Raw genomic sequence first — 27,096 nt, 5'->3', positions numbered from 1 at the left:
AGTGATTTTGACCATGAAAGCCTTGGAGAATACACAGAATTCTAAAATTCTACAAGTGTCTGCTTTGCTGTTTCTGTACAATGGTGCATGGTATGATGACCATGTGTCTTGAACCAAGGCAATCTGAACTAAAATATATTTCGATATCTCTTTTTCTTCACAAAAATACTACCAGGTTTCATAATACTTTAGTGGAAGCATCATGTCCATTCAATGTTATGGTAATAAAAACTCAAACTACTCCAGCTACATATTATATAAGATGGCATCATTAAAAAGAAGAAGAGTACTTGATTCAGGAGAACAGCCTGATCTCATGATTGATTCCGTTACCTATGACACTGTGTGTAAAACTATAAAGGAAAGCTTGGTTCTTTCTGTGAGATGAACTATAATTGGTTATAATTAGAATTCTGTGAAGCTCACAGCATGAGCTTTTAGTATCCCAAACATGCAACAGTCCAAGCTTATTGAATAAAATACACATCTGTCCATGCTTATTGAACAAATGCATACCTGACAATGCTTATTGAGAAACACATACCTGTCCATCCTTATTGAGTAAACCTGCACTTGCCCATGTTTCTTGAAGCCTCACTGAAATTACCAGTACTCCAAATCAACAATGCATAGGATTTTGGACTCCGGTCACTAACTATAAACACTTACATAAGCATAAATCCCATACCATGCAGTCGTTTATTGGCTTTATCATAGTAATAGTCAAGGTTATTTGTCTTGGTGCAACTTCCAATACAAAAAAATTCTGAAACTAACAAACTTACATTAATCGAGGGAATCACATAAAGGATTGAAAAAATAAGAACAAAACAATAAGTTTGTGAATTAAATGTCAGGTCGCCAAAAATAAACGTAGCTACAACAACCCATCCTTTTTGTTTTTGTCTTTAGGGATTTGCAGTGATTTTTTGGGCTGCTACTGTAAAATAGATAGCAACTTTGAGTGTGATGGATTTTGACTGATTTACCAACAGATCACAAATAATGACAAGCAACGAGCAACCTGTCCTCACTCCCAAGAGAACTCCCAAGAAATGCCTCCTGGAATCACTATATGATGGGCTGTCTCTAAGTTACAAACAAGATGGGTTCTATAGGTTTGTTCTTTATATGTAAGTTGGAAAGGGTACATTTTTAAGTGTAATTCCAGTGTAATATATATGGTATTAGCTTTACATAGCATAGGGAAAGGTGAACACTCCTATGGAGTTTCCTTTTCTGTCTGTGCCCGTTCAGAAGATTTCACCTCACTTTCTGACCCTGTAATAATTGCATTTTGGGGAAAAAATGGCTCATTGTGGAAATAAGGATTAGTGATAAAGCTTCAGTGGAGACACCTTTCCCATGATAACTCTTTCAGGAGTGAATTTCCCTTCTGAGGGGTAGAGTTCTCACACTTCCTGTTGTCTCATTCCTTTTCTTTACGAGTCATTTGTAAGTCAGATGTTTGTAACTCAGGGACTGCCTGTAATAGACCAAGTCTTCCATCTCCCCAGAGCCACAGATACTGCTGTACTTTTTTTGAGAGGAAAGGGTTGAGCAGCTTGAGGTCTACACTAAAACCCGAATTCACTGTCCCATTGACAGAAGCCACCAGCCACCACAGCCTTGAAGGATAAACATAAGAATGATGAAACATAAATGTAAACAAAGTGGATATTTTGCACTCTAGAGTCATTATCTGGTGAAAGCCTGAAGGAACTTGCAGTTGGTGAGGTCAGGTTCCCAAAACAAGTCTGGGCAGGTTACAACAACTTCCAACCTTACTTCTCATTGATGGGGAGGAATAGGAAATAAAAGGTTGTTCTTTTGGTTCTTTGATTGAACCAGCAAATTGGCTCTGTGGCTGTTACAAAAATGTCACTACTTTGACCTACTTTTAGCATATGGTATACCAACCTAACCAAACTTGACAGTTGGGACTTGTGGGATTCTCAAGAATGTGATGTTTGTGCATTCATGGAGTCAGTAGACTAACCGATTTATATGGAAAACCTTTGCAATAATCTCGCTGTGTTAAAAACTAATTACATATTTGTGTTAACCATCTTCTCTCTGTGTAGTATCTAGGAGAGATTTCCATTCCTAAGAGAATATGAAACAGTCCCATTGAAGAAAGATGGGGGAAGTAAAGCCACCTGGCTAGTTCACCTACCAGAGCTCAAAAATTAGGGAGAGAAAGCTTCCATAAGACCCAATAGAGTTTCCCCTCCTTTTTTTAGTCCCCTAAGTTTTGGTGATGGGGTTGAATCTACAGGCTTTTCTTCAGTTAGCCTAATCTCATATACATATGAGTAAAAGAGAAACTCTCCAAGTGTTGTTGTTTATTTGTTCAGTCGCTTCTCACTCTTTGTGACCTCATGGACCAGCCCACGCCAAAATACTTCATCTTTGCCTCTAATGTCCTTCCCTCCAATGAGCCGATGGGCTTTATTTCCTGGAGTATGGACTGGTTGGATCTTCTTGCGGTCCAAGGCACTCTCAAAATTTTCCTCCAGCACCACAGCACCAAGTGAAATACTATATATTTATCATGTTATCTACTTTAACCCTAATGTCTGGAATGCATCTAAAGGAACTGTGCCCTGTACTCCCACTCCAGTACCTGTTTTGTCTTCTCTATTTGACAAACTACTGCATGTTTTTGTCCGCAATTCCTCAGACGAGGGAAGGAGGGAAATTAGAACCCAAATACATAGGAAAGATTATTACTGCTACATGCTTCAGCACTATAGTTGGCCCTCTACATTTGCAGGTTTGAAGTCTGCAGATTTGAACATTTGAATATTTGTGGATTTGATTAAATTGCTCTCTCTATGAACCTCCAGATCCTCCAGTACAATTCTATTGTCAATTTCAGCTGGAAGTTGTCCATAGAGTCATGCTGGAGGACCTAGAGAGAGCACCTCCTAAGGAATCTCTATACCCAGCAGTTGACTTTGACCACAATGTCACACAGAGGACCTGGAGATACCTAGAGATTTTCTCAGGATTTGAAAAAAAAGCTTTTGTTTGCATTTTCTTCACATTTGCAGGGATTCTGCGCCACGAATCCCGGTGAATGTAGAAAGCTGGCTGTACTTCCAAATTCACCAATAGAGAAATAGCTGCAGGGTGGCACAAAGTATTTTGACCCCAGGGTGATAAACTGAATTAGCAGCCTTCCTTTAAAAAAAAAAAGGGTGGTTTTCCACTTTTTGATGTTTTCTGGTCTGTTGGCAAACTCTGCTTATGGATATAGCTGACTCTAAGCAGGTGTTTGTGCAAGAAGCATGTGGAAAATGTGAAAGTTACTACATGAGGAAGGACTGTCTTTTTTAATGTGACTTCTCAGATATTACAAGCTTTCACACAAATATTTATGACTCATTTTTCAGCATGTTCTTCAAAAGTTAGCAATGCTTACAACAACACTCTGTATTTGGAAAACAACAATTTCTAGTCTTCAGGATTTGAGACTAAAAAGGAAACGATTTTCTGTAAGTGGTGCAGCCATTTTTAAAAATTCTCCAGCGAAGGTCATGCACACTTATTGATATGAATGAAAACTGTCATGCCAAGTAAATACTATATTGTGTAATTTTGAACTAATTAAACCTGCCACACCTACATAAACACTTGTGAGAAAAGAACATGAATTGTTATTAGCTGATGCACATAATAGCAAGCATCGTTACAGGTGCCTTCCACACTGCTCCTATATCCCAGGAACTGATCCCAGATTATCTGTTTATCCCAGATTATCTGTCAGTGTAGGCTCACATAATCCAGTTCAAAGCATCTCCCTGTACATTTTCCAATTGCATCACCCTATACAGACCATCCTGTGCACTGCGATCAACGGAGGAGGCTCTGCTCTTGGTCTCACCCCCATCACAAGCTCAATTAGTAGGAACGAGAGGGGGGCCCTTCTCTGTGATCGCCCCCCATCTCTGGCACTCCCTCCCCAAAGAAATAAAAACAGCCCCCACCCTCCTCTCCTTTAAAAAAAACTCTTAAAGACGCACCTTTGTACTTTGGCATATGGAGAGGAGGAGGCGGACCCTCTAGATCAGGAGTCCTCAAACTTTTTAAACGGAGGGCCAGGTCACAGTCCCTCAAACTGTCGGAGGGCCGATTATAATTTGAAAAAAACATGAATGAATTCCTACATATCTTATTTCTACTGCAAAAAACACTTTAAAACAATATAATAATTAAAATGAAGAACAATTTTAACAAATATAAATTTATTAGTATTTCAATGGGAAATGTGGGCCTGCTTTTGGCTGATAAGATTGTTGTTGTTGTTGTTGTGTGCTTTTGAGTAGTTGGACTTAGGTTGACCCTGAGCGAGGGCCGAGTAAATGACCTTGGAGGGCCGCCTCCGGCCCCTGGGCCTTACTTTGAGGACCCCTGCTGTAGATCAAGTGGAATGTTGGCTGACCTACCTGTACCTCGTGGCCACTTAGGTACGCTTGAAGAACTATAATCAGCCAATTTCCATTTATTTTAATTTTTTATCATTTGAAATGTTTTAAAGTTGAGTATGTGATTGTGTAACCTGTTTCTATGTGATTATTTGTATCTTGTTTTTCATTTTGACGCCTTTTAATACAATAAGTTCACTGTCATTATTATGTTTATTATATTGCATTATTGTAAATTTTTGGCATTTATCTGGGCATTGAACGTTTGCCTTTTTCTGTTGTAAACCACTCTGAGTCTTCTCAGGGAGAGAAGGCAGTCTATAAACAAAATTATTATTATTATTATTATATTATTGCAGATAATCTGGGATTAGATTATGAGATATAGGGCAGTGTAGATCCACCCATAAAAGAGGCATTCCTTCCTGCATTAAAGATATGAGGAACACCCCTCTTTCAATATTATTTATTTTATTTATTTATTTATTACTTGCACTTATTGACCGCCACTCTCAGCCCTAGGGCGACTCGTGGCGGTGAACAACAACATAGAAAAGACAGTGTACAATAAATCACGACAATACATACAAACTACCACTACATAACATATACTTATGCTAAAAATCCGCTTCATCAAATCCTGGGGTCATAGTCAATTTCATAGTCATAGTCCATTCCAGTATCGTTCCAATGATAACACTCAGTTGAAGGCCTGCTCGAAGAGCCAAGTTTTCAGGCTCCTACGAAAGGCCATCAAGGAGGGCGCCTGTCTAACTTCAACAGGGAGGGTGTTCCACAGCCGGGGGGCCACCACCGAGAAGGCCCGCTCTCTCGTCCCCGCCAGACGTGCCTGTGAGGCGGGCGGGACCGAGAGAAGGGCTTCCCCGGATGATCTCAAGGTCCTCGTGGGCTCGTAGGCCGAGATGCGGTCTGCAAGGTATTTTGGGCCGGAACCGTTTAGGGCTTTGTAGGATAACACCAGCACCTTAAATTGGGCCCGGTAGCAAATCGGCAGCCAGTGGAGCTGGGACAGCAGGGGCGTTGTATGCTCTCTGCGCCCTGCTCCTGTTAACAACATGGCTGCCGCGCGTTGGACTAGCTGAAGCTTCCGGGCCGTCTTCAAGGGCAGCCCCACGTATTATGCTCCCAAAATTTAGAGAGGAAGTGTGCAGTTTCAGGAGCCAATCTTATGTCCCATGTGTCCTTTAGAGGCCACAAATAGGTTCCCACTCCAAACTTCTAGTGTCCAGAATCCACTTTTTGTTTTGTAAGATGAATAGAAGCTGATCTTAAATGGTATGGGAAGGCATGAAAGGGACCTATTTAAATGTGATTGTTGCTCCAGGAAGATTCTAGGAAAGTCAAGATACCCGTTTTAGGTTTTTATTTTTTATATATAAATATGGTGGTTGACTACCAAACAGCTGTAAACAGCCACATTTTGCTCACCAGATTTGAAATTTTAGGCCTAAATATATTGTCTCAACTAGATTAGATCCTGGACCATTGCTTCGTGTGTGTGTGTGTGTGTGTTAATTCACCATTTGACAACTGATTGAATAAATTTGCCCTAGGATGCAGCTACATTGAAGAATGAATGGTTTGACACTTCTTTAACTGCTATGACTCAGTGCTATGGAATCCTGGGAGTTGTAGTTTTACAAGAGAATGGGTCTTCTCTGCCAAAAAGCACTGGTGCATCACCAAACTGTAACTCCCAGGATTCCATAGCAGTTAGTGATGTCAAACTGCATGCACTCTTCAATATGGATACAGCCCTAGTTGGGACTATCAATTGCATTTTCAGGCACATATGGCAGCCTAAACATCCCAAATGCACCAGAACCTGGCTAATCTTGAAAGATAAGCAGAGCAATTCTAGTTGGTATTTTGATGGAAGACCAGCAACAAATACTAGATGCTGTAGTAAGTATTTCATAGTCAGGAACTGACAACACCATACAGTTCCTCGGAGTATTCGTTGCTGAAGAAAATCCTATGAAATTAGTAAGTCGATAGGTAACTTTAAGACACATACACACATAAAATCACTGAAAACCTGTTTAAACCACTTGAAATAAATTGAATGCTAAATAGTATTATTGTGTCATATTTTCATTTTCCCTGAAGAGTAATCTCCTTAACTTATTGCGTAGAGATGTGCAATTCTTCATGAGGAGCTGTATATTTTATGAAGGTACAGGGGAGGACTATGACAAGTATCTCAAATGAATAGGTTCAGGCCACTAAGCCTACATAATTCATTTCAAGAATTACCACAGTGTAGTAATTACCACAAGTGTAGTTAGTTGTTAGTTATGTGTTGCTACTCTTTGAAATAGAAATTTAAATACAGTGTCTGTTTTGAAAAGTGGCTAAATAGCCCTCTGTCTGGGGTTGGGAGACATCATTTCTTGCATGTCAGAATCATATGGAACTCAGTTTTAATTGTCCAACATTAATATAGTCCCAAATCGCTACCAATCAAAAATAAATCATAAACTACCACAGCTTAACGGGGCTCCATGCAGTCATGCTGTCCACATGACCGTGGAGGTGTCTATGGAAAATGCCAGCTCTTCGGCTTAGAAATGGAGATGAGCACCACACCCCAGAGTCAGACATGACTGGACTTAATGTCAGGGGACAACCTTTACCTTTTACCACAACTTAACACTCTTAAAGGAGACCCAATTTGTTTCTTTTGTACAGTTGGAACATCCCTTATTTGGAATTCCAAAATCCTCCAAAATCTAAAACTTTCCAGATTGGTGGCTAAGAGAGGGAAACGCTTTCTTTCCAGTGGTTCAGTGCAAAAAAAAGTTTCATGCATAAAATCATTTAAAATATTGTGTATAAAATTACTTTCGTGCATTTTGAATAAGGTATATATGGAACATACATTTTATGTTTAAATTGGGACCCCATCTCCAAGATATGAAAGTATTCCAAAATCAGAGATGAGAAACACTTCTAGTCCCAAGTATTTTACCATTAAAGTATTAAAATGTACAGAAAAATATAGGTACACCAGAAGTAAGAAGGAATGAGGACCCAAAAGCCATAATTCTAACCAGAGGTTGTACTTTAAGAAAAGTGAACAAAATATTGGGTGACTTAACTGGTAGTATGTTCTAACCAATTGTATTACATCGGACACTTCAGTGGGCAACAGTAACTTCAGGGCCTATCCCACTACCTTATCAAGTCCACCAGAGTAGCTGCTCTTGCAGCAATGGACTAACATTAAGCCAAAGTGTCTATGATCCATGATCTATATGGTATCCTTAGCCCCAGACGCTTTAGAGGACAGTTTCTCAATGAGCTATGTTAGGGGCATCAAAACCAGTCATCAACTCCAAACTATTATTTAGAAAGCAAATAATTAAAGCAACCTTACGAACAAGTAATTAGTTCTAGTATTTCCTCTCCCATCACTCTTTCTCTCAAGCAAACTAGACAGCTGGAATATGCAGTTTCCTCAATAAAGAGAAACCCATCTTGTTGATTGTCTGTACATTTCCCATAACACCCCCATGACCTCGTGTTCTTTCTCCCCAAACTCTCAAGAAACAAACATAGCGATAGCAGTAAGATTCACTAAGGGTGCATCTGCATTGCTGAATTAATGAAGTTTGACATCACTTTAATTGTCATGGCTCAATGCTAAGGGATAATGGGAATTAGTTTGGTGAGGCACTAGCACTCTTAGATAACGATAAAGGTTTGCCCTGACATTAAGTCTAGCCATGTCTGACTCTTGGGGGGGGGAGGGGAGTGCTCATCTCCATTTGTAAGTTGAAGAGCCAGTGTTGTCCGTAAATACCTCCAAGGTCACGTGGCCAGCACGACTGCAGAAGCAGTACCTGTTGAGCTACTCACATTTACATGTTTTCGAACTGCTAGGTTGGTGAAAGCTGAGCCTAACAGCAGGAGCTCACCCCGCTCCCCGGATTCAAACCACCAACCTTTTGGTCAACAAGTTCAGCAGCTTAGCGGTTATACCTGCTGGGCCACCAAGGGGCTTGCACTCTTTGGTAGAGAAGGCTTAATCTGGGTTCTGTGGCTGTGTGGAAAGACCCTAAGAGAGAGCTAGAGTTCCAGTTTCACAAGGACTCTCCTATTAAGAAATGTGATCTTTTCATGAAAGAAACACAAATGGAAATCCAAGCAAAACTATACATTTATTTCAGAATAGCTAAGATTTTTCCTATTATACAAATACAGTATAAATTCAAAAGTCACAAAATAAAAAAGTACAAACTCCATTACTTAATAAATATATCTAGCCATTTCAATTTAACTAGAAATTAAAGAAGGTGGCTTTTACCTTGAAAACCTTGAATGTTTGACCCAGCAAACCATATAAACTTAGTATAAATTTTTTACATAATACCAGAGCAAGCCCATTATTAGCCATTAGAAAACATCTAAAGAATAAAATGTGATAAAATGAACCTGCTAGTGTGCTGTCAGAAGGCAGGCAGGAAGCATGTATACCCATTAAAAAAAACAAGACCACAAATCAAGGCCATTCTTAAAGAACAATTTCAGCAGGTCCTTCACAAATTGAAGCCTAGCTTTGTAAATATTTTTTTTTGGTAGATGAAGATCCAAACCAAAAAAGGTGGCAATAAAACTGAAAATGCCAGTTTACTTTAAAAAACAACTGAACACCAGAAAAGTCACAATTGCTCTTTCTTTGTACCATTCTTGGAGATAAAGGAGAGAAAAGCATGTTTCAACTGTCTGGGAGGAAGAAGAAGAAAAAAAAACAATCCCGCTCTGCAGAGTAATAATAAATTCATCTTTAAAAGTTACCAATTTAAACTTGATTGCATCTTATTTGAAAAAGACGATCTGGAAAATCACTGTCTTCCTTTCAGTTCATCGGGAGAAGAAAAATAGCAGTTTTTAACAGAAAGATAGTAGTATATGCCTGTTTTGAACACCAGCATAAAATAACTGTTAGGCCACAAGCCATGAGTAGGAACAAAAACCAAAATGAAACAAAACAAAAGCAGATCTCTTACTGACTTATTTTTTGGCATTAAGAGGCTGCAGATTGGGGTTTTTTCCCCTTCAACTGTGCCAAAAGAAGGGCTGTATGTGTTGATATAAACCAGTCCGGGGTGAACCTGGGCCCTCCCTCTAGGTGTTTTGCTCCCACCATTCCTAACAGCCTCAGGTCTCTTTTTTGGGGGCTTTGAAAATATATCAATTTAATTCTAGGATAGGAAAAGCCAATTTGTTTGTGGGGATGTTCTCCTTCCTGCACAGAAAGTGTACGTTTCAGACCTTGATGAAAATTTAATCTGCCCTGTATTTGAATGCTTTAATTAGGGAACACATTTAAAAAACAAAGTCTGCTTGATGCTTGGGGAGGAATCCTTAAGCCAGTGGTTCTCAACCTTTTGGGTCCCCAGATGTTTTGGCCTTCAACTCCCAGAAATCCTAACTGCTGGTAAAAAGGCTAGGATTTCTGGGGTTTGGTAGTCCAAAACACCTTGAAGCCTTGGTTGGGAACCACTGCCTTAAGCAGATTTTAGAGGACGTGCAGAGCTTCAGGGAGAAGAAAAGCTCTTCCCACATTCTTCAGATTTGGAAGACGTGATGTCTACATCCATGGCATTGAAAATGTACACCCATGGCATTGAAAAAGTATTCCCATTCATTTAACTTCTGTAGGGCAAAGATATACCAACCCCAGAAAAAGTTTTTAGGCTTTAGATCAGACATGGCAAACTTGGGCTCTCGAGGTGTTTTGGACGTCAACTCCCACCATTCCTAACAGCCTCAGGCCCTTTCCTTTTCCCCCTCAGCCGCTGAAGAGGCCTGAAGCTGTTAGGAATGGTGGGAGTTGACGTCCAAAATATCTGGAGGGCCTAAGTTTGTCCATGCCTGCTTTTGATTTTTGGAATCAAAAGGGAGGGGGCTGAGGCTGTTGGGAATGGTGGGAGTTGGAGCCCAAAACATTTCGAGGGTCCAAGTTTGCCCAGGCCTGCTTTAGATGATTGGAAACTAAAGGGCTGTTTGGAATGGTGGGATTTGGGAGTCCAAAACACCTCGAGGGGCCAAGTTTGCCCAGGCCTGCTTTAGATGTTTGGAAATTAAAGGGATGGGACCGAGGCTGTTGGGATTGGTGGGATTTGGAGTCTAAAACACCTTGAGGGCCCAAGTTTGCCCAGGTGTTTGGAAATTAAAGGGAAGGGACAGCGGCTGTTGGGATTGGTGGGATTTGGAGTCCAAAACACCTTGAGAGTCCAAGGTTGCCCATGCCAGCTTTAGATGTTTGGAATCTAACGGGGGGGGGGGGGGGGTGAGACTGATAGGTATGGTGGGAGTTGGAGTCCAAACCACCTAGAGGGAGGGTCCAAATTTGCCCAGGCCTGCTTTAGAAGTTTGGAAACTAAAGGGAAGGGCCTGAGGCTGTTGGGAATTGTGTGGGTTGGAATCCAAAATATCTGGAGGACCCAAGTTTGCCCAGGTGTTTGGAAATTAAAGGGAAGGGACAGAGGCTGTTGGGATTGGTGGGCTTTGGAGTCCAAAACATCTGGAGGGCCCAAATTTGCCCAAGTCTGCTTTAGATGTTTGGAAATTAAAGGGAAGGGACTGAGGCTGTTGGGAATAGTGGGCGTTGGAGTCCAGCCCACCTAGAGGGAGGGCCCAAGTTTGCCCAGTCCTGCACAGAGTTCAGTCAGCCTGGGCTGGTCCCTCAGAAAGTCTTAAGGCGTCCAGGGCGAGCCCTTCTCTCCCTCCCTCCCGGCCTGGCCTTGGGAGTCAGGACCCGGCGGCGGCGCCCCTTCCCTGGCCCTGCTCGAGGTACATCCGGGAGAGCGAGAGCGCCATGGCCTTGGCGAGCTCCTCGTCGCGGCGGCGCTGGGCTTGGGCTTGCCGGCACCAGGCCTCGTACTCGGGGTTGGGGGCGGGGCGGTCGAGCACGGCGTCGTAGTGCCCGCTGCTGAGCCAGCTGAGCCAGATGGTGCCGCCGCTGCGGCGGGGCTGGTGGCCGAGGCAGCCGGGCAGGGCGTGCTCCATGGTGGCCACGGTGGGGCTCTCGGGCCGGCCGCCCGTGGTGAGGCGCACGGCCAGGCCCAGCATGCGCCCCATGGCCAGCAGCTCCGGGTACCCGGCCCAGGCGCCGTCCTGCGCCGCGTTGACCAGGAACTCGCCCACGTCGCCTTCGATGAGGGCGCCGAAGTGCTCCAGGTGGTCGGCGATGTAGTGCACGGTCTGCTCGCGGAGCTCCCCGTGGCGGCGCTGCTCCCCGTGGGCGGCCTGGCACACCGCGCGGTAGAGGCAGTTCCCGTCCGGGATGATGTGGAAGCGGAAGCGGCCCTGCTGACGGAGGTACTTGTCCTGCTTCTCCACCTCGGCCAAGTACAGCGCCAGCTTCGAGGGCGGAGAGGCGGCCTCCGGGTGCGCGGCCCGGTCCTCCGCTGAGGCCGCCGCTTGCAAAGCCTGGCAGTGCTCGCTGAAGCGCAGGCCGCGGTTGCTAGGCTCCGGCTGGGGCGGGAAGGCAGGCCCTCCAGACGCTGCTGCTGCTGCTGCTGGAGCGGGAACGGCACCCTCTCCTCCGCTCTCGAGGGGCAGCCAGGAGGGGTCCAGAGGCCGGCGGCGCACCATGTTGGGCTTCCTCTGCGCCGCGGGGAGCAGCTCCAAGCAGGAGAAGGCGGGCATAATGGCGGAGGAGTCTCCTCTCGAGGGGTGGCTCTCCCCTTCCGCTGCGCCCTCCGCAGAGGCCTTGAAGGCGGCGCTGGGCCCGCTGTCCGCGCTGGGGCTCCCTCCTCCTCCTCCTCCTCCTCCTCCTCCTGCTGAGGCTGCGTTGGGGGTGGCGGGCGGCGGGTAGTGCGCGACGGCGGTGCTGAAGAGCTGCATCCTCCTTGCTGCTGCTGCGGCTGCTTTATAGGCCCCGGCGGCCCGCGGGGGGAGGCCGGGCCAAGGCCAGAGCGCGGCCCCTCCTCGCCGCCCGCCGACAAGGGTCAGGCCTCCGCTCCGAAATAGCCGCGCGCATCACCCTCCGGACCGCCAACCGCCGCCCTCCCTCCTCCCCTTCGTGCCTTCCCTCAGGCCGCGCCCGAGCGGGAATTCCTGCTGCGCCACAACTCCTCCCTCCCTCCCTCCTCACCCCCTCCCTCCTGGGAAGTGGAAGGGCTGGGCCTTGTTTACTTCCCCACGCTGGAAAGGAGGAGGAGGAGGAGGGGGCGTGGCCTGGCGCGCGGAGGGGCGGGGCCTCTCCTCCCCCGTGTCAGCTAAGGGGAGGCCTGCCCTGCCCGCTTCCCTACTTCCTTCCTGTTCGCTTCCTTCCTTCCTTGGAGGCGCCAGGACTGGAGGAACAGGCTCACAGATTGCCATGGGCCTCCAAAATTCAGGGCCATACAAACACAGCTGTAGGCAAGAAGAGGAGGATGGTTAGAGGTTCACCCCCCCCCCCCGGGATTTATAGTTCACCTACAATCAAAGATCGCCTTGAACCCCACCAAGGATTGTTGTTGTTCATTCGTTCAGTCGTCTCTTCGTGACCTCATGGACCAGCCCACGCCAGAGCTCCCTGTCGGCCGTCACCACCCCCAGCTCCTTCAAGGTCAGTCCAGTCACTTCAAGGATGCCATCCATCCATCTTGCCCTTGGTCTTTCTCCCACCCTGGACATTCCACAGATGTATAACCCTCACTTGCCCAGTTTCCAACAGGCCTCACAATCTCTGCGCATGCCTGCCATAGATGTGGGAGAAATGTCAGGAGAGAATGCTTATGGAACATGGCCATACAGTCCCAAAAACTCACAGTAACCCTGTTTATTTATTGTTTGATTATTTATTGTTTTATATATATATATATATATATATATATATATATATTATAATATGCATTATTATATGTGTACCCTATTGGTATTACTAGGTTCTTGTGGGTTTTTTCGGGCGATAGAGCCATGTTTATTGTTTTGGTATTATATATTGATTAATTATTATGATATAATTTTATTATTATTATTATTAAAGGTGGATTTTCTCTTACAGTAATAATAATAATGTTGTTGTTGTTCATTCGGTCAGTTGTTTCTGACTCTTTGTGACCTCATGGACCAGCCCACGCCAGAGCTCCCTGTTGGCTGTCACCACCCCCAGCTCCTTCAAGGTCAATCCAGTCACTTCAAGGATGCCATCCATCCATCTTGCCCTTGGTCAGACCCTCTTCCTTTTTCCTTCCTTTTTCCCCAGCATCATTGTCTTCTCCAAGCTTTCCTGTCTCCTCATTATGTGGCCAAAGTCCTTCATCTTTGCCTCTAATATCCTTCCCTCCAATGAGCAGTCGGGCTTCATTCCCTGAAGTATGGACTGGTTGGATCTTCTCGCGGTTCAAGGCACTCTCAGAATTTTCCTCCAACACCACAGTTCAAAAGTGTCTATCTTCCTTCGCTCAGCCTTTCTTATGGTCCAGCTCTCATGTCCATAGGTGACTATGGGGAATACCATTAACTATGCGGATCTTCGTTGCCAGTGTGATGTCTCTACTCTTCACTATTTTATCGAGATTGGTCATTGCTCTCCTCCCAAGAAGTAAACGTTTTCTGATTTCTTGGCTGCAGTCTGTGTCTGCAGTAATCTTTGCACCTTGAAATACAAAGCCTGTCACTTCCTCCACATTTTCTCCCCCTATTTGCCAGTTATCGATCAGTCTGGTTGCCATAATATTGGATTTTTTTATGTCTAACTGCAACCCAGCTTTTTTTTTTGAGCTGAGGACCCTTCTATCCAAGGTGAAAAAAGAGGCAAGCACTATGTATATTGACTTTCCCCACCCAATGCTGCTAATGAAAAAAAATATGTAAAAAGGCATATTGATCTGGATGCAATTGGTAGTCTCAATTGCAGTACATTCATGGAATAACTGGAATTTACACATCTGTTGAGTTTCCAAGTAAGCATTGATTAAATCAGTTTACTGTAGCCCAGTCATTTGGATTTACATCATAGATACTTAACAAAAACACACAAAGAATAACCAATGAGCCCAAAAAACCTGAAATATGGTATCTAACATTATAAAACTTGAAACACCGTCAAACCAACAGTTGGTAGCTACCAATTGTGGCTACAAAACCAGTTTTAACTGCTATCTGTCTTTGATTATAAGCTACTTCTCCAGTGATAACAGGAATGAAAATGGCATAGTTAACATGTTAATCATTCCTAGTTGGATTTACTGTGTTGTTCCTGAATCAAGTTACAGATTTTACATCAGTAATGTATTAATAGACATGTGTCTGTTGAATATTCTCTCCAGTGTAATTTTGTTGTGATGTAAACCAAGCTCCCAATGAAGGTTTTTGCGCTATAAATTTGTTAGGATTCAACTATACTTTTGGGGTAAGCACAAATCATTGAGACGTATGCACATTTTGGTTTTACTTCAATAGACTAACATGGTTGTAGTTCTGGACATCTTTTTTTATTGATGGGAGTTGTCCAGAAGGAGTAGCCTCCTTCCTACTTTCCCTCTTAATACGAGGGTTATCAGAAAGTAAGGTTCCAAGGCATGTAGCTCTCGCGGGGAATTTTTTCAGGGGAAGTTGGTATCACTGCTGTGTAGCAGGAAGCCAGTGGAAGTGAATGAGCAGTGCCAGTCGTTAGTAGCTCATCGACTGACATTGTGAAGGTTAGAGATGAGCGTCCTCATTCTGTTTCCCTCCCAGTGCAAAGTTTGTGCTGTAATATGCTATCTAAATGCTAAGGGCATGACCACCGCTGTGATTCATCACAAAACCGTTTCAGTTTATGGAGATGACATAATGTCAAGACAGCATGTGGCAAAATGGGTACTGAATATATTGTGAGACCATGAAACTTTGCAGAGCCATCCAAAACAAAGGTCGTGGGATGCTGACAGTGGGAGTCTTGTCTCTTTCATGACAGTGCGCATTCGCACATAGCTCATGCAATACAAGAGTTGTTGACTTAATTTGGTTGGGATGTTTTAAACCACCCCTCCCACGTCCTTGATCTTGCACCCAGTGTCTATCATCTGTTCACTAAATTGAAGGAACGCCTTGGTGAAAAACATTTTTCCTTCTCTCATGAGGTGAAAATCGAAGTGACAAACTGACTGAAAAAGGAAGAGGGAAACTTCTATGACACAGGCATCAAAAACTCGTCCCACGGATGACAAAATGTATTGAACTAAATGGTGATTATGTGGAAAAATAATGTAATACCTATGCTACAACCAGGCATGTAGCCGGGGGGGGGGGGGGCTCGGGGGGCTTCAGCCCCCCCCCCCCTCGAAATTTTCATGGTGGTTCGCAAAAAGGCCTTATTGGTGCATTATTTAAACTGTTATGTTTATTCATATCATGATCTGATCACCATACTCATTTTATCCCATATGCATGGGGGTATTGGGGTAATGATACAAAAGGTTTGCTAAGCTAGACCCTCTTTAACTGAGACTCAGCCCCCCCCCCGAAACTCAGCCCCCCCAACCCCCTCCTGAAAAAAACTTTAGCCCCCCCCCCCCCCCCCCCCCGAAACGAAATCCTGGCTACGGGCCTGGCTACAACCCATGCAAGTTTTATTAAAATATATTCATTCTTTGTATTTTTTAAAAAATCTTGTAACCTTACTTTCAGGATAACCTTCGTATATGTTTTCGTTATTACATAATATTAGTAGATTGTTTAGGAGCCCCTGGTGATGCAATGGGTTAAACCCTTGTGCTGGCAGGACTGAAGACCGACTGGTTGGAAGTTCGAATCTGGGGAGAGCATGGATGAGCTCCCTCTGTCAGCTCCTGCTCCCCATGTGGGGACATGAGCAAAGCCTCCCACAAGGATGGTAAAACATCAAACATCCGGGCGTCCCCTGGGCAAGGTCCTTGCAGACGGCCAATTCTCTCACACGAGAAGTGACTTGCAGTTTTTCTCAAGTTGCTCCTGACACACACACAAGTAGATTGTTTAAGAGGAATTATCTTAACTAACTTATGAATTGTTTCTTTTTAAAAAATGTTGTTTCCTTTCCTCACATCCTTTGAAATTGTGGAATACATTTCATTAGACACATAGATTAGTTCTAACACATTGGGAGAAATTTCAGCAGGAAAACAAACTGGAAGTTAGGTGTTTTTTGGTTACCAAGTTATTTGGAACAAAGGTAGATGCTAAATCAAAGAAATTAGAAATCTTCTAAAAATAGATTGTTTTTATATCTTGAAAAAAGACATCTATCTGATGATGTATATGTTTTTTAACCTTGGGAAGTATTACACATGTTATAATCTTTAAGGAATCAAAATTGAAACTTGTTGTGACTTCATTCAAAACACATCATGACATTATATTCCCCTTCAGATATATTTGTGAATGATTCAGTGCTAAAGTAATCCTCAACATTTGCTGTCTCCTGGCAACTGTCCTGACAAGTTTGGCATCTCTAGGAAAGGGATACTTTCAAAATGAGTGGCAATGACATCACAGTCCATCAGGGAAACTAGGAAGGCATGCTGCCCGTCTCTTAAAGACGCAGGGTTACTCTGCTTTCTTATACTTGAAGGGGTTTGTCTTTTAAAGTGTAAGAAAGTAAAGCACAGTTGGATTTGTGATTCAGTCTTTAGTATGGCATAAGACTTCATATCACTAGAAATGATCATCTAGGAGCCCCTGATGGCACAATGGGTTAAACCCTTGTGCCGGCAGGACTGAAGACTGACAGGTCCGAGTTTTAAATCCGGGGAGAGAGCAGGTGAGCTCCCTTTATCAGCTCCAGCTCATCATGCGGGCACATGAGAGAAGCCTCCCACAAGGATGGTAAAACATCAACATCTGGGCATCTTCTAGGCAACATCCTTCAAACAGCTGATTCTCTCACACCAGAAGCGACTTGCGGTTTCTCAAGACGCTTCTGACATGAAAAAAAAAATCATCTATACATCCCTTGCTAGAAATAATTGTACATTTTCTACATAGATTGCCTTCATCTGAATGGTGTTCCATTTTCCGTTCCAGGATGGGAAATTGTGCATTACATTAAATGTCGGGCTTTGAATGTCAGCAGCCCCAGCCAGTATAGCTAGTGGTAAGGCATGCTGGGAGTTGTAATATAACAACATTGGAGGAGCTATGTGATTCTAACCCAGGCATAGGCAAACTTTGGCCCTCCAGGTGTTTTGGACTTCAACTCCCACAATTCCTAACAGCCAGTAGGCTGTTAGGAATTGTGGGAGTTGAAGTCCAAAACACCTGGAGGGCCAAAGTTTGCCCATACCTGTTCTAACCCCTGCAACTGTGCTGTGGTCTAGTTACTTTGGTTGTAGTGTGGAGGAACCTGCCATATAAAACGATCTCGTCTTTGAGATCAGGAGGTTCTGAAGGCAGGGTGCTGTCAGTGGAAACTTTATTTCCCCAGGAATTGTGATCAATAATCTAGGCAATTGCCCCTAATAATTTAAATTGCTTTATTTCTTTATAGTTTTGGCACCAGTTTATTGTTTTATGACTTGGTCTCATTGCAGTATGCAGTGTTACTAACTGCTTTGGAATTTTTAAAGTGAAAAGCATTATAGAAATGTCAGATTAAATTAACAAATCTCCTCACAGGAACATTTCTAGAATATTCCAGAAGATATAGCTGACTCCTTCCCTATTTCAGGGCTTCGTGGTATATACAAAAAGTCCCAGAATGCTCTCCCCATCTTCACTTGCTAAATAGTAAGATTAATATTTCCTTTATAACAAATGAAATATTGAAGCCACTGAAATCCAGTCCAGGGACAGAAAAAGACTTTTTTGTTGCTAAAGTGAAAAGTCGAAATAAGGACTGTATGGTTAAAAGAAAAATGTTCTGCTATCCTTAGTTGTTGCTCAGACGATCTTATCTGAAATTAACATTTGTCTATACTAACTGATTTATTGCAATTTTTTATTTGTGGTTCAGCAACTAAAATGTTGCCTGCAGCTCTGTGTTCCAGCCTCATCTTTAGCCATTATTTTTTCAGTTTAGCATTTCAGGTTTTTAAATATGTGAATAATCATATTTTTTTGTGAAGGTAAAGTTTATTTTGTTACATTTATCTCCCACTTTTTTTTCAGTGAGCTCAAGGCAGTGCACGCATCACTCCTTCTCCCTATTAGTGTTCCTACAACCCTTCAAAGTAAGTCAGACTGAGAGACTAAGGGCCTGTCCAGACAGTAACTATATCCCAGGAGCTTCCGCAGCAAACAGGAGGGTGGCCAGACGCCATTCCCTGTAAATGCGGAAGCAATCGCTACAAAAGGCAAAAAATGTGAGATTTCCAGGTATGGGAATATAACTATTTTGAGCCAAATATGTGGATCTTTGCATGTCTGTATGTCCCTGCAATCGAAAATCACGGGATTTTTTATCTGGATTTGTTCCCAGGTTTTAGATATTTATTCCTGATTGGTCGGTTCCCAAAAAGAAGGTGACACTTGAGTAGAACCCAAAAACTTTGTTTGTGTGCCAGAAATTTCATGAAATGTGTGGAGGGCACATTTTCTCTGGCCAGGACAAAGTTGTAGCCCCCTAGTCAACATTGTGCATCTTTTCACAAGAGCAATCAGGAACAGACATGTATAACCCAGGAACAGCACCCTGTTGTTTGATGCCACAAGTACACAACCAAATCTGTCTGGACAGATGGTCAGGCAACCGGGCTCTTAAAAAGTGTCAATAATGACGAAGTCCTGTTTCTGTGCTTGAAACTGTTTTCCTGTTTGATTGTGCAGTGCTGACTTAGGCAGAAGTAGTCCTACCCCATAAACTTGTTTGTGTAGGAGATACTTCATGAAACATCTGGAGGACACTGTTTCTCTGGCCAGGACAAAGAATGGAACTTTTGTAGTGATTCACTGCAGTGATTCCCCACATATCCACATCTTGAGGTTTTTTTTAAAAAAAAAAATGCTGAAGTTTCTGGCGGAAGTCCGATGGTGGCTTCTAAATCTCGCAACAAAGCTTCAAGTCGGAACAACAGAGGCAGAAATCCTGGGACCAACAGAATTGTACTTGGGTCAAACAAGGAAATACATGAGCATGTCACAATTATGCATATTTATTTCCTGCCAAAGTATTATCTGAGTACTTATGCTTTGCTTACTTCAAAAACGGGCATTGATGAAATTCTTCATTTTAATCTTGTTTCCTCACATGTGATGCGCTTCTAACTGTTAAAAAAATCTTTTATCAATGTATGGAAATTTTTAGACTGGAAGAGTGGAAAATTCAACTGCCAGGACCAGAATTGTTTTGGAAATCTTTGAGAAATGCTCAAAATGGATTTTCTTCCCAGGATATACCCACCTCTTGTTTTCATCACTGTTGCTACTTGTCCATTCTCTTGTCCATACAAAGTGTGTTCTCTCATTCCATGAATACGAGTTATCCTGTTGGGGCCATGTGACTCCTGTGGCTAGGGGTGCCTTGGCTCTTCTTTGCTTGATGCACTGGCTGTGCCCCTTCCAGGAAGACAAATTTGGCCACTGTGCTCCATTCCTTTGTCATCTCTTGATTAGACATCTGCAAAAAAAAACTTTAGATCTCTTTGGCAAAGAAAGGAAACAAAATTTGTAATTTGGCACAAACTATAGTTCTGCTAATAAACGGGGGAAGTGTCTCCATGCTTAAATGTTTTCTCCCCTCCGGCATGGCACTGATTACTGGGCACATTCCAGAGAGCATTCAGATTGCACAGAAGGAAAACCACAACTGTACAAACAGTGCTGGCAAAACATTGGTATCCAATGACGTCAGTCTTCATGCTGCCTGAACAGCTACTTTACTGAGATGGACACATGCTGCAACTAGAACACTTAAAATTAGAGAAATAATTGTTTACTTTGTTATGCCTAATCTTTTGCTCATTTCAGATTTATACTCATTTTCCAAACTCCTTTATCAGTTCCTACCCCACAGTGTATAATTTGTATTGCAAATAAATACTGTACACAGATATTATATTCGTGTTCTGTAAATATCTGGGACAATGTTGACATTAAGTGAAAGTAAAATAGTTGTAGTGGCAAAAGCACCAGTAATCAATGTCTTTTGATTTCTCCTTTTCCTGGATATAGTCTTATATAGAAAAGTTTTACTTGCATAGGGAGAGTACTTAGTTTCCATGTAGCATCAACTGATGCATAAAGAGTGGTCCTGAGTCCATATATGGTCCCAATTTTCCTTTTGCACCCCTCAGTCATTCCAGACTGCCCTTTGTCAAAGAAAAACATGACTTGCTTCTCTTGGACACTTACATAAGAATCAGTTCATTTTTTATATAGTATACACTCCACCAGTGCTGTTCATCAATAATACCTGTTTTTAAATCTGGAGGTGGACTTCATGATAAAAGGTGACTCAATGATAAAAGGGGATAAAAGAGATAAAAGCTGATGTTTTCCTAATAATGATAAGAGAGAGAGAGAGAGAGAACACTTCAAACTACTCTGGGACTTCCGAATTCAGACTGACAGAGTTTTTGAGCACAATATTCCTGACCTCACTATCAGTGTTAAAAAACCAAGTATGGATCGTCAATGTTGCAATCCCAGGCGACCGCAGGATTGAAGAGAAACAACTGGAAAAGCTGACACGATACAAGGATTTAAAGATCGAACTGCAAAGACTCTCACAAGCCAGTAAAGGTGGTCCCAGTGATCGGCACACTGGGTGCAGTACCTAAAGACCTTGGCCTGTACTTAAACACAATAGGCGCTGACAAAATTGCCATCTGCCAGCTGCTAAAGGCCACCTTACTGGGGTCTGCACGCATTATTTGCCGATATATCACACAGTCCTAGACACTTGGGAAGTGTCCGACGTGTGATCCAATACAACAGCCAGCAGAGTGTCTGCTGTGGACTCATCTTGTTGTGTTTCAAATAATAATAATAATAATAAATTATGGCAGAGTACAAAGTATATAAGTAACACCCAACCCTGTTACAATGGTGTATCCATGGTGTAGAGTTAGAAACATGGGAAACTGTTTATACAAAGTAGCTTCAGTGGCCCATCTGGACCAGTATTATATGCTGATTGGCAGTGGGTCTCCCAAGATTTTAGCCAGAATTATTTGCTAACCATTCCTTAGGATCCCTGGTATTCCTTGGATTCCAAGTACTAACCAGTCTTAAGCTTCCAAAACCAGGCAACGCAGCATGTTTATTTATTTATTTATTTATTTACTGTGCTTCTATACCGCTGTTCTCAGCCCGGGGGCGACTCACAGCGGTGTACAACATAGAAAGGACAGGGTACAAATTACAAGACACAATCTAAAATCAATCTAGCAATAACCAAAAACATCGTCATCAAAACCATCAACAATATCAGTAATACAAAAATACAAAAAGTCATTCGCGTCGTCTCATCGTTAAACCACAATCCAGTATCATTTTCTGTTGTTCCATTCCTGTCGTCATTACCAATTATTGCACTTCTTGTTCGAACGCCTTCTTGAACAGCCAAGTCTTTAGTTTCCTGCGGAATATCATCAGGGAAGGAGCCAGTCTGATGTCCACGGGAAGGGTGTTCCACAGCCGAGGAGCCACCACTGAGAAGGCCCTGTCTCTCGTCCCCGCCAGGCGTGCCTGTGAGGCAGGCGGGATCGAGAGCAGGGCCTCCCCAGACGATCTCAAAGTCCTCGTGGGCTCATAGGCCGAGATGCGGTCAGATAGGTATCTTGGGCCGGAATGTTCTGGGTGCTGAGGTTTTTCAAAGTCATTCAGGATTCAGGCCAAAAAGCCACAGGCTTTCTCCAGATATTCTATTCTCCTACCCCCAGATTTCCATCAGCAATCATCATCCTGTGTCCTCTCAGTGGGTGGTGCTCTCTTTATTGTTTTTCTTTTCTTCTAAAGACTACTTCTTCCAGTCTGGAGTGACTAGAGAAGGAGTGGTATGGCTTTGGCTACAAAATAAGCTGTACTTAAAAGAACTGAGCTTATTAGTGTATATTATAATAAATATGTAAATGGCAATTGCAGTGTTTTTGCTGTTTCGAAGAGACAAGAAATCAACAAACACCAAGGACATAATTAGTGACAAGTAAATTATATAATTGGTGGAAAACAATTATAACCTATCATTACATCACCCTACAAACACACTCTCTTTACAACATCTTTTTACTGCCTGTATATCCTGTATTTTATTACACATTCCCTGCTTGAAAGATATTTGATTGAGTTTAGGCTGCTATGTTGAAAAGCTTCCTTGTGTACGGTGTGTCTCCATGCTATTAATCATTTTATACACTTATAGCATGACTGTCCTTACTATTTTTAAGACACCTACTTGATTAAAAAATAAGCTATATCTATTTGAATGGAGCATAGTGGTAGATAAGTGACTACTACAGGATTGTATTTATACAGATCTATTCAGTGATGTATAGATGCAGTCAGTTTAACTCACAGTGGATTACTTTAAACTGAATAGACATGTATAGGTTGTCTTTGAGATGACTATCAATAAATGGTAAGCACATGCTTTCCACACTGAAGGCGCTAGGATCTATTCATGGTAGCAGATTTGGAAAGCTTTCTTGCCAGAGATTTGGATGTTGTTGCCAACCAGTGATCTAATAAAGCGGTTTCATCCACTTAACAAAATATACTGTCCCATTCTTGCATTTAAACCTTTCACCTGTCTAGGAATAGGATGACCCTGGTCCTCTGAGGTGTGGAGGTATCTATGCAGGCATCCAGTTTTGTTTCTTGGTTCCATCACCTTCCACTGAGAGACATGTAGTTTTAAAAGGGAGTTTTCAGAGGTGTTCCCAATGCCCAAATGTCCCGATTTACTGCTACATTGGCCTGTTTCTACAGAGGGCCTTTATTTACAGAAAATGCTGATGGTTTGAGAAAACGTTGCTGCGGAGAGAAAGTTACTTTTCAAGGATAACAGTACATCTGGACAAAACTGACTAGCTGGTAGCTAGTTAGAACTCCCCAAGTTTCCAGTGCTCTTGGAGCTATGTTTGCAACAGAATAACAGATAAGACTAATTCAGTAAGACAGTTGGAGCCCCCAGTGGCATAGCGGGTTAAACCCTTGTGCCAGCAGGACTGAAGAGGACAGGTTAGAGGTTCGAATCCGAGGAGAGCACGGATGAGCTCTATCAGCTCCAGCTTCCATGCGGGACATGAGAGAAGCTTCTCACAAGGATAGCAAAATATCAAAACATCCAGGCATCCCCTGGGCAACATCCCTGCAGACGGCCAATTTTCTCACAACAGAAGCAACTTGTCACTCCTGACATGAAAAAAATTAACAGTCATGGTCAGAGAACAAGAGACTGTAGTTGTACCATTGTTAAGGTCCCACGTGTGCTTTCATGCCTGTCAAAATCATAAAGAACCAATAAGCACCTGCATAGCCAGCCTAGACCAATGAAATGATTGATCTTTGAACACCAATGGAAATGTGTATTCAAATTACTGCCAAAGTGAAAAAAGGTATGCAGCCCCATTGGGAGTTGCGCCAAACCCTTTGATTGCATTCCTGTATGCATGTTTGTCAATACAGTGTTCACTCACTTATTGTGGGTATTCTTTTTAAGTGGGCTGGAGCCCAATGGGGCCGAGAGGAGGGAGGAAGGAGAGAAAGGATGTTGGCAGGATCCAACAAAGCATACAGCTGATGAAGTAGGAATCAGGTCCTTGATATTAGATCGCGGCATGGAGGGGGGGAGGAGTTCCACTAGCCGTGGGGCCCCCATAGAGGTCGTGGTGGGAAGGAGGAGATGCGGAAGAAGGAGACCTCGAATTCGGCCTAATTCGGACCGTCTATCTAAATTAATAACTCCCAACCGGTCTCCTAAGGTAAAATGGTGTAGCCAGGTGAGCGGGCCCTCGGGATTGAAGGTGGTGCTGCTGAACGCCAGATCTGTCAACGGAAAAACGACCTGGATCCAGGACCTAATCCTGGAGGAGCGGGCAGATCTGGCGTGCATTACGGAGACCTGGTTGGATGAAGCTGGAGGGGTAAACCTGACCCAGCTTTGTCCTCCAGGCTTCTCCGTACAGCACCAACCTAGATCCGGAGGACGGGGAGGCGGGGTCGCAGTGATCTATAGAGATTCCATCCATCTGACCAGGAGCCCCATCCCGCAGACCACAAATTTTGAATGCGTCCACCTGAGGGTGGGTGACCGGGACAGAATAGGGATTCTGTTAGTGTACCGTCCACCTCGCTGCACTACAGTCTCCCTGCCTGAGCTAGCGGGGGTGGTCTCGAGCCTGGCGTTGGAGTCCCAACGGCTTCTTGTGCTGGGGGACTTCAACATCCATGCCGAGGCGGCCCCCACAGGAGCGGCTCAGGACTTCATGTCTGCCATGGCAACCATGGGGCTGTCCCAACAAATAACTGGCCCCACCCACTGTGCTGGACACACATTGGACTTGGTTTTCTGTCAGGGATGGGAGCAGGGTGGCGGTGTGGAGGAGTTGTCCATCTCTCCGTTGCCGTGGACTGACCACTTCCTGATCAGATTTAGACTCACTGCGCCCCCCAACCTCCGCAAAGGTGGAGGACCCATTAAGATGGTCCGCCCCAGGAGGCTTATGGATCCGAATGGATTCCTGACGGCTCTTGGGGATTTTCCCGCCACCTCGGCAGGTGATCGTGTCGAGGCCTTGGTCGCTCTCTGGAATGGGGAGATGGCCAGGGTAATTGACACGATCGCTCCGGAACGTCCCCTCTCAAGTAACCGAGCTAAACCATCTCCTTGGTTCACTGAGGAGTTGGCAGCGATGAAGCGAAGGAAGAGGGAACTAGAGAGCGTGTGGCGCTCAGACCCAAGCGAGCCAAACCGAGCACGGTTTGTGTCCTTTTTGAGGGCATACGCCGTGGCAATAAAAGCCGCAAAGAAGACTTTCTTTGCGGCTACTATTGCGTCTGCAAAAAACCGTCCGGCGGAGTTGTTTCGGATTGTCAGAGGTCTTTTGACTCCCACCACCTCAGGTGGGAGCCCTGACAATTCGGCCACGCGCTGTGAAGCATTTGCTTGGTTCTTTGCAGACAAAGTCGCTTTGATCCGCTCTGGGCTGGACACCACATTAAATGCAGTCTCTGTGGATGTGACACGAGCGCCTGCTTGTCCTATTTTGTTGGATTCTTTTCAGTTTGTGAAGCCCGAGGATGTGGACAAGATACTTGGAGGAATGAGGCCCACCACGTCCATCCTAGACCCCTGCCCATCCTGGCTTCTGAGGGAGGCCAGAGGGGGATTGGCTGAGTGGGTAACGGTGGTGGTTAATGCCTCCCTTCGGGAAGGCAAGATTCCAGCGAGCCTAAAACAGGCTATTATAAAGCCGCTGTTGAAGAAACCATCACTGGACCCCACTAAATTCGACAACTTTCGGCCTGTTTCCAATCTCCCCTTTTTGGGCAAAGTCATGGAAAGCGTGGTGGCTTCACAACTCCAGGTACTCTTGAGAGACACGGATTATCTGGATCCGGCACAGTCTGGTTTCAGACCGGGACATGGTACCGAGACGGTCTTGGTCGCCTTAGTGGATGATCTGCGCCGGGAGCTAGACAGGGGGAGTGTGTCCCTGTTGGTGCTCCTGGACCTCTCAGCGGCCTTCGATACCGTCGACCACGGTATCCTTCTGGGGCGCCTTGCGGAAGTGGGTCTTGGGGGCACTGCTCTACAGTGGCTCCAGTCATTTCTGGAAGGCCGTACCCAGAAGGTGTTATTGGGGGACTCCTGTTCAACTCCACAGCCGTTGACCTGTGGGGTTCCTCAGGGTTCTATCCTGTCCCCCATGCTGTTTAATATCTACATGAAGCCGCTGGGTGAGATCATCCGGAGTTTCGGGGTGCGGTGTCATCTGTACGCAGATGATGTCCAGCTCTGTCACTCCTTCCCACCTGCTACTAAGGAGGCTGTCGAAGTCCTGAACCGGTGCCTGGCCGCTGTAATGGTCTGGATGAGGGCGAACAAACTGAAATTAAATCCAGACAAGACAGAGGTACTCCTGGTCAGTCGCAAGGCTGAGCAGGGTATAGGGTTACAGCCTGTGCTGGATGGGGTCGCACTCCCCTTGAAGGCGCAGGTTCGCAGCTTGGGTGTAACCCTGGACTCATCGTTGAGCCTGGACCCCCAGGTTTCAGCGGTGACCAGGGGAGCATTTGCACAGCTTCGGCTTGTGCGCCAGCTGCGCCCGTACCTTGGGAAGTCTGACTTGGCCAGGGTGGTACATGCTCTGGTCACATCCCGTCTTGACTACTGCAACGCTCTCTACGTGGGGCTGCCCTTAAAGACGGCCCGGAAGCTGCAGCTAGTCCAGCGCGCGGCAGCCATGTTGTTAACAGGAGCAGGACGCAGGGAGCATACAACGCCCTTGCTGTTCCAGCTCCACTGGCTGCCGATTTGCTACCGGGCCCAATTTAAGGTGCTGGTGTTAACCTACAAAGCCCTAAACGGTTCCGGCCCAAAATACCTTGCGAACCGCATCTCGGCCTATGAGCCCACGAGGACCTTGAGATCATCTGGGGAGGCCCTTCTCTCGATCCCGCCTGCCTCACAGGCACGTCTGGCGGGGACGAGAGAGAGGGCCTTCTCGGTGGTGGCCCCCCGGCTGTGGAACTCCCTCCCTGCTGATGTCAGACGGGCCCCCTCCCTCATGGCCTTTCGTAAGGG

At 44.5% G+C, this 27,096-nt stretch overlaps 1 protein-coding gene across 1 annotated transcript; it reads right to left on the bottom strand.

Annotated features, from left to right (window-relative positions):
- Positions 1-8,595: 8,595 nt before the first annotated feature.
- OTUD1 (OTU deubiquitinase 1) lies at positions 8,596-12,625 on the bottom strand. The gene has a single exon (XM_060782390.2). The coding sequence runs from the start codon at positions 12,306-12,308 to the stop codon at positions 11,211-11,213; it is 1,098 nt and encodes a 365-aa protein (XP_060638373.2). The 5' UTR covers positions 12,309-12,625; the 3' UTR covers positions 8,596-11,210.
- Between the last annotated feature and the right edge of the window lie 14,471 nt (positions 12,626-27,096).

Source organism: Anolis sagrei, chromosome 6 (genome assembly GCF_037176765.1).
Source record: "Anolis sagrei isolate rAnoSag1 chromosome 6, rAnoSag1.mat, whole genome shotgun sequence".
Classification (NCBI taxonomy): domain Eukaryota; kingdom Metazoa; phylum Chordata; class Lepidosauria; order Squamata; family Dactyloidae; genus Anolis; species Anolis sagrei.
The sequence above is the reverse complement of the archived record's forward strand: the minus strand, read 5'-3'. Positions and strand labels throughout refer to the sequence as shown.

Coding starts and splice junctions, on each gene's coding strand:
- OTUD1 (XM_060782390.2), bottom strand. CDS start 12,308: ATGCAGCTCTTCAGCACCGCCGTCGCGCACTACCCGCCGCCCGCCACC.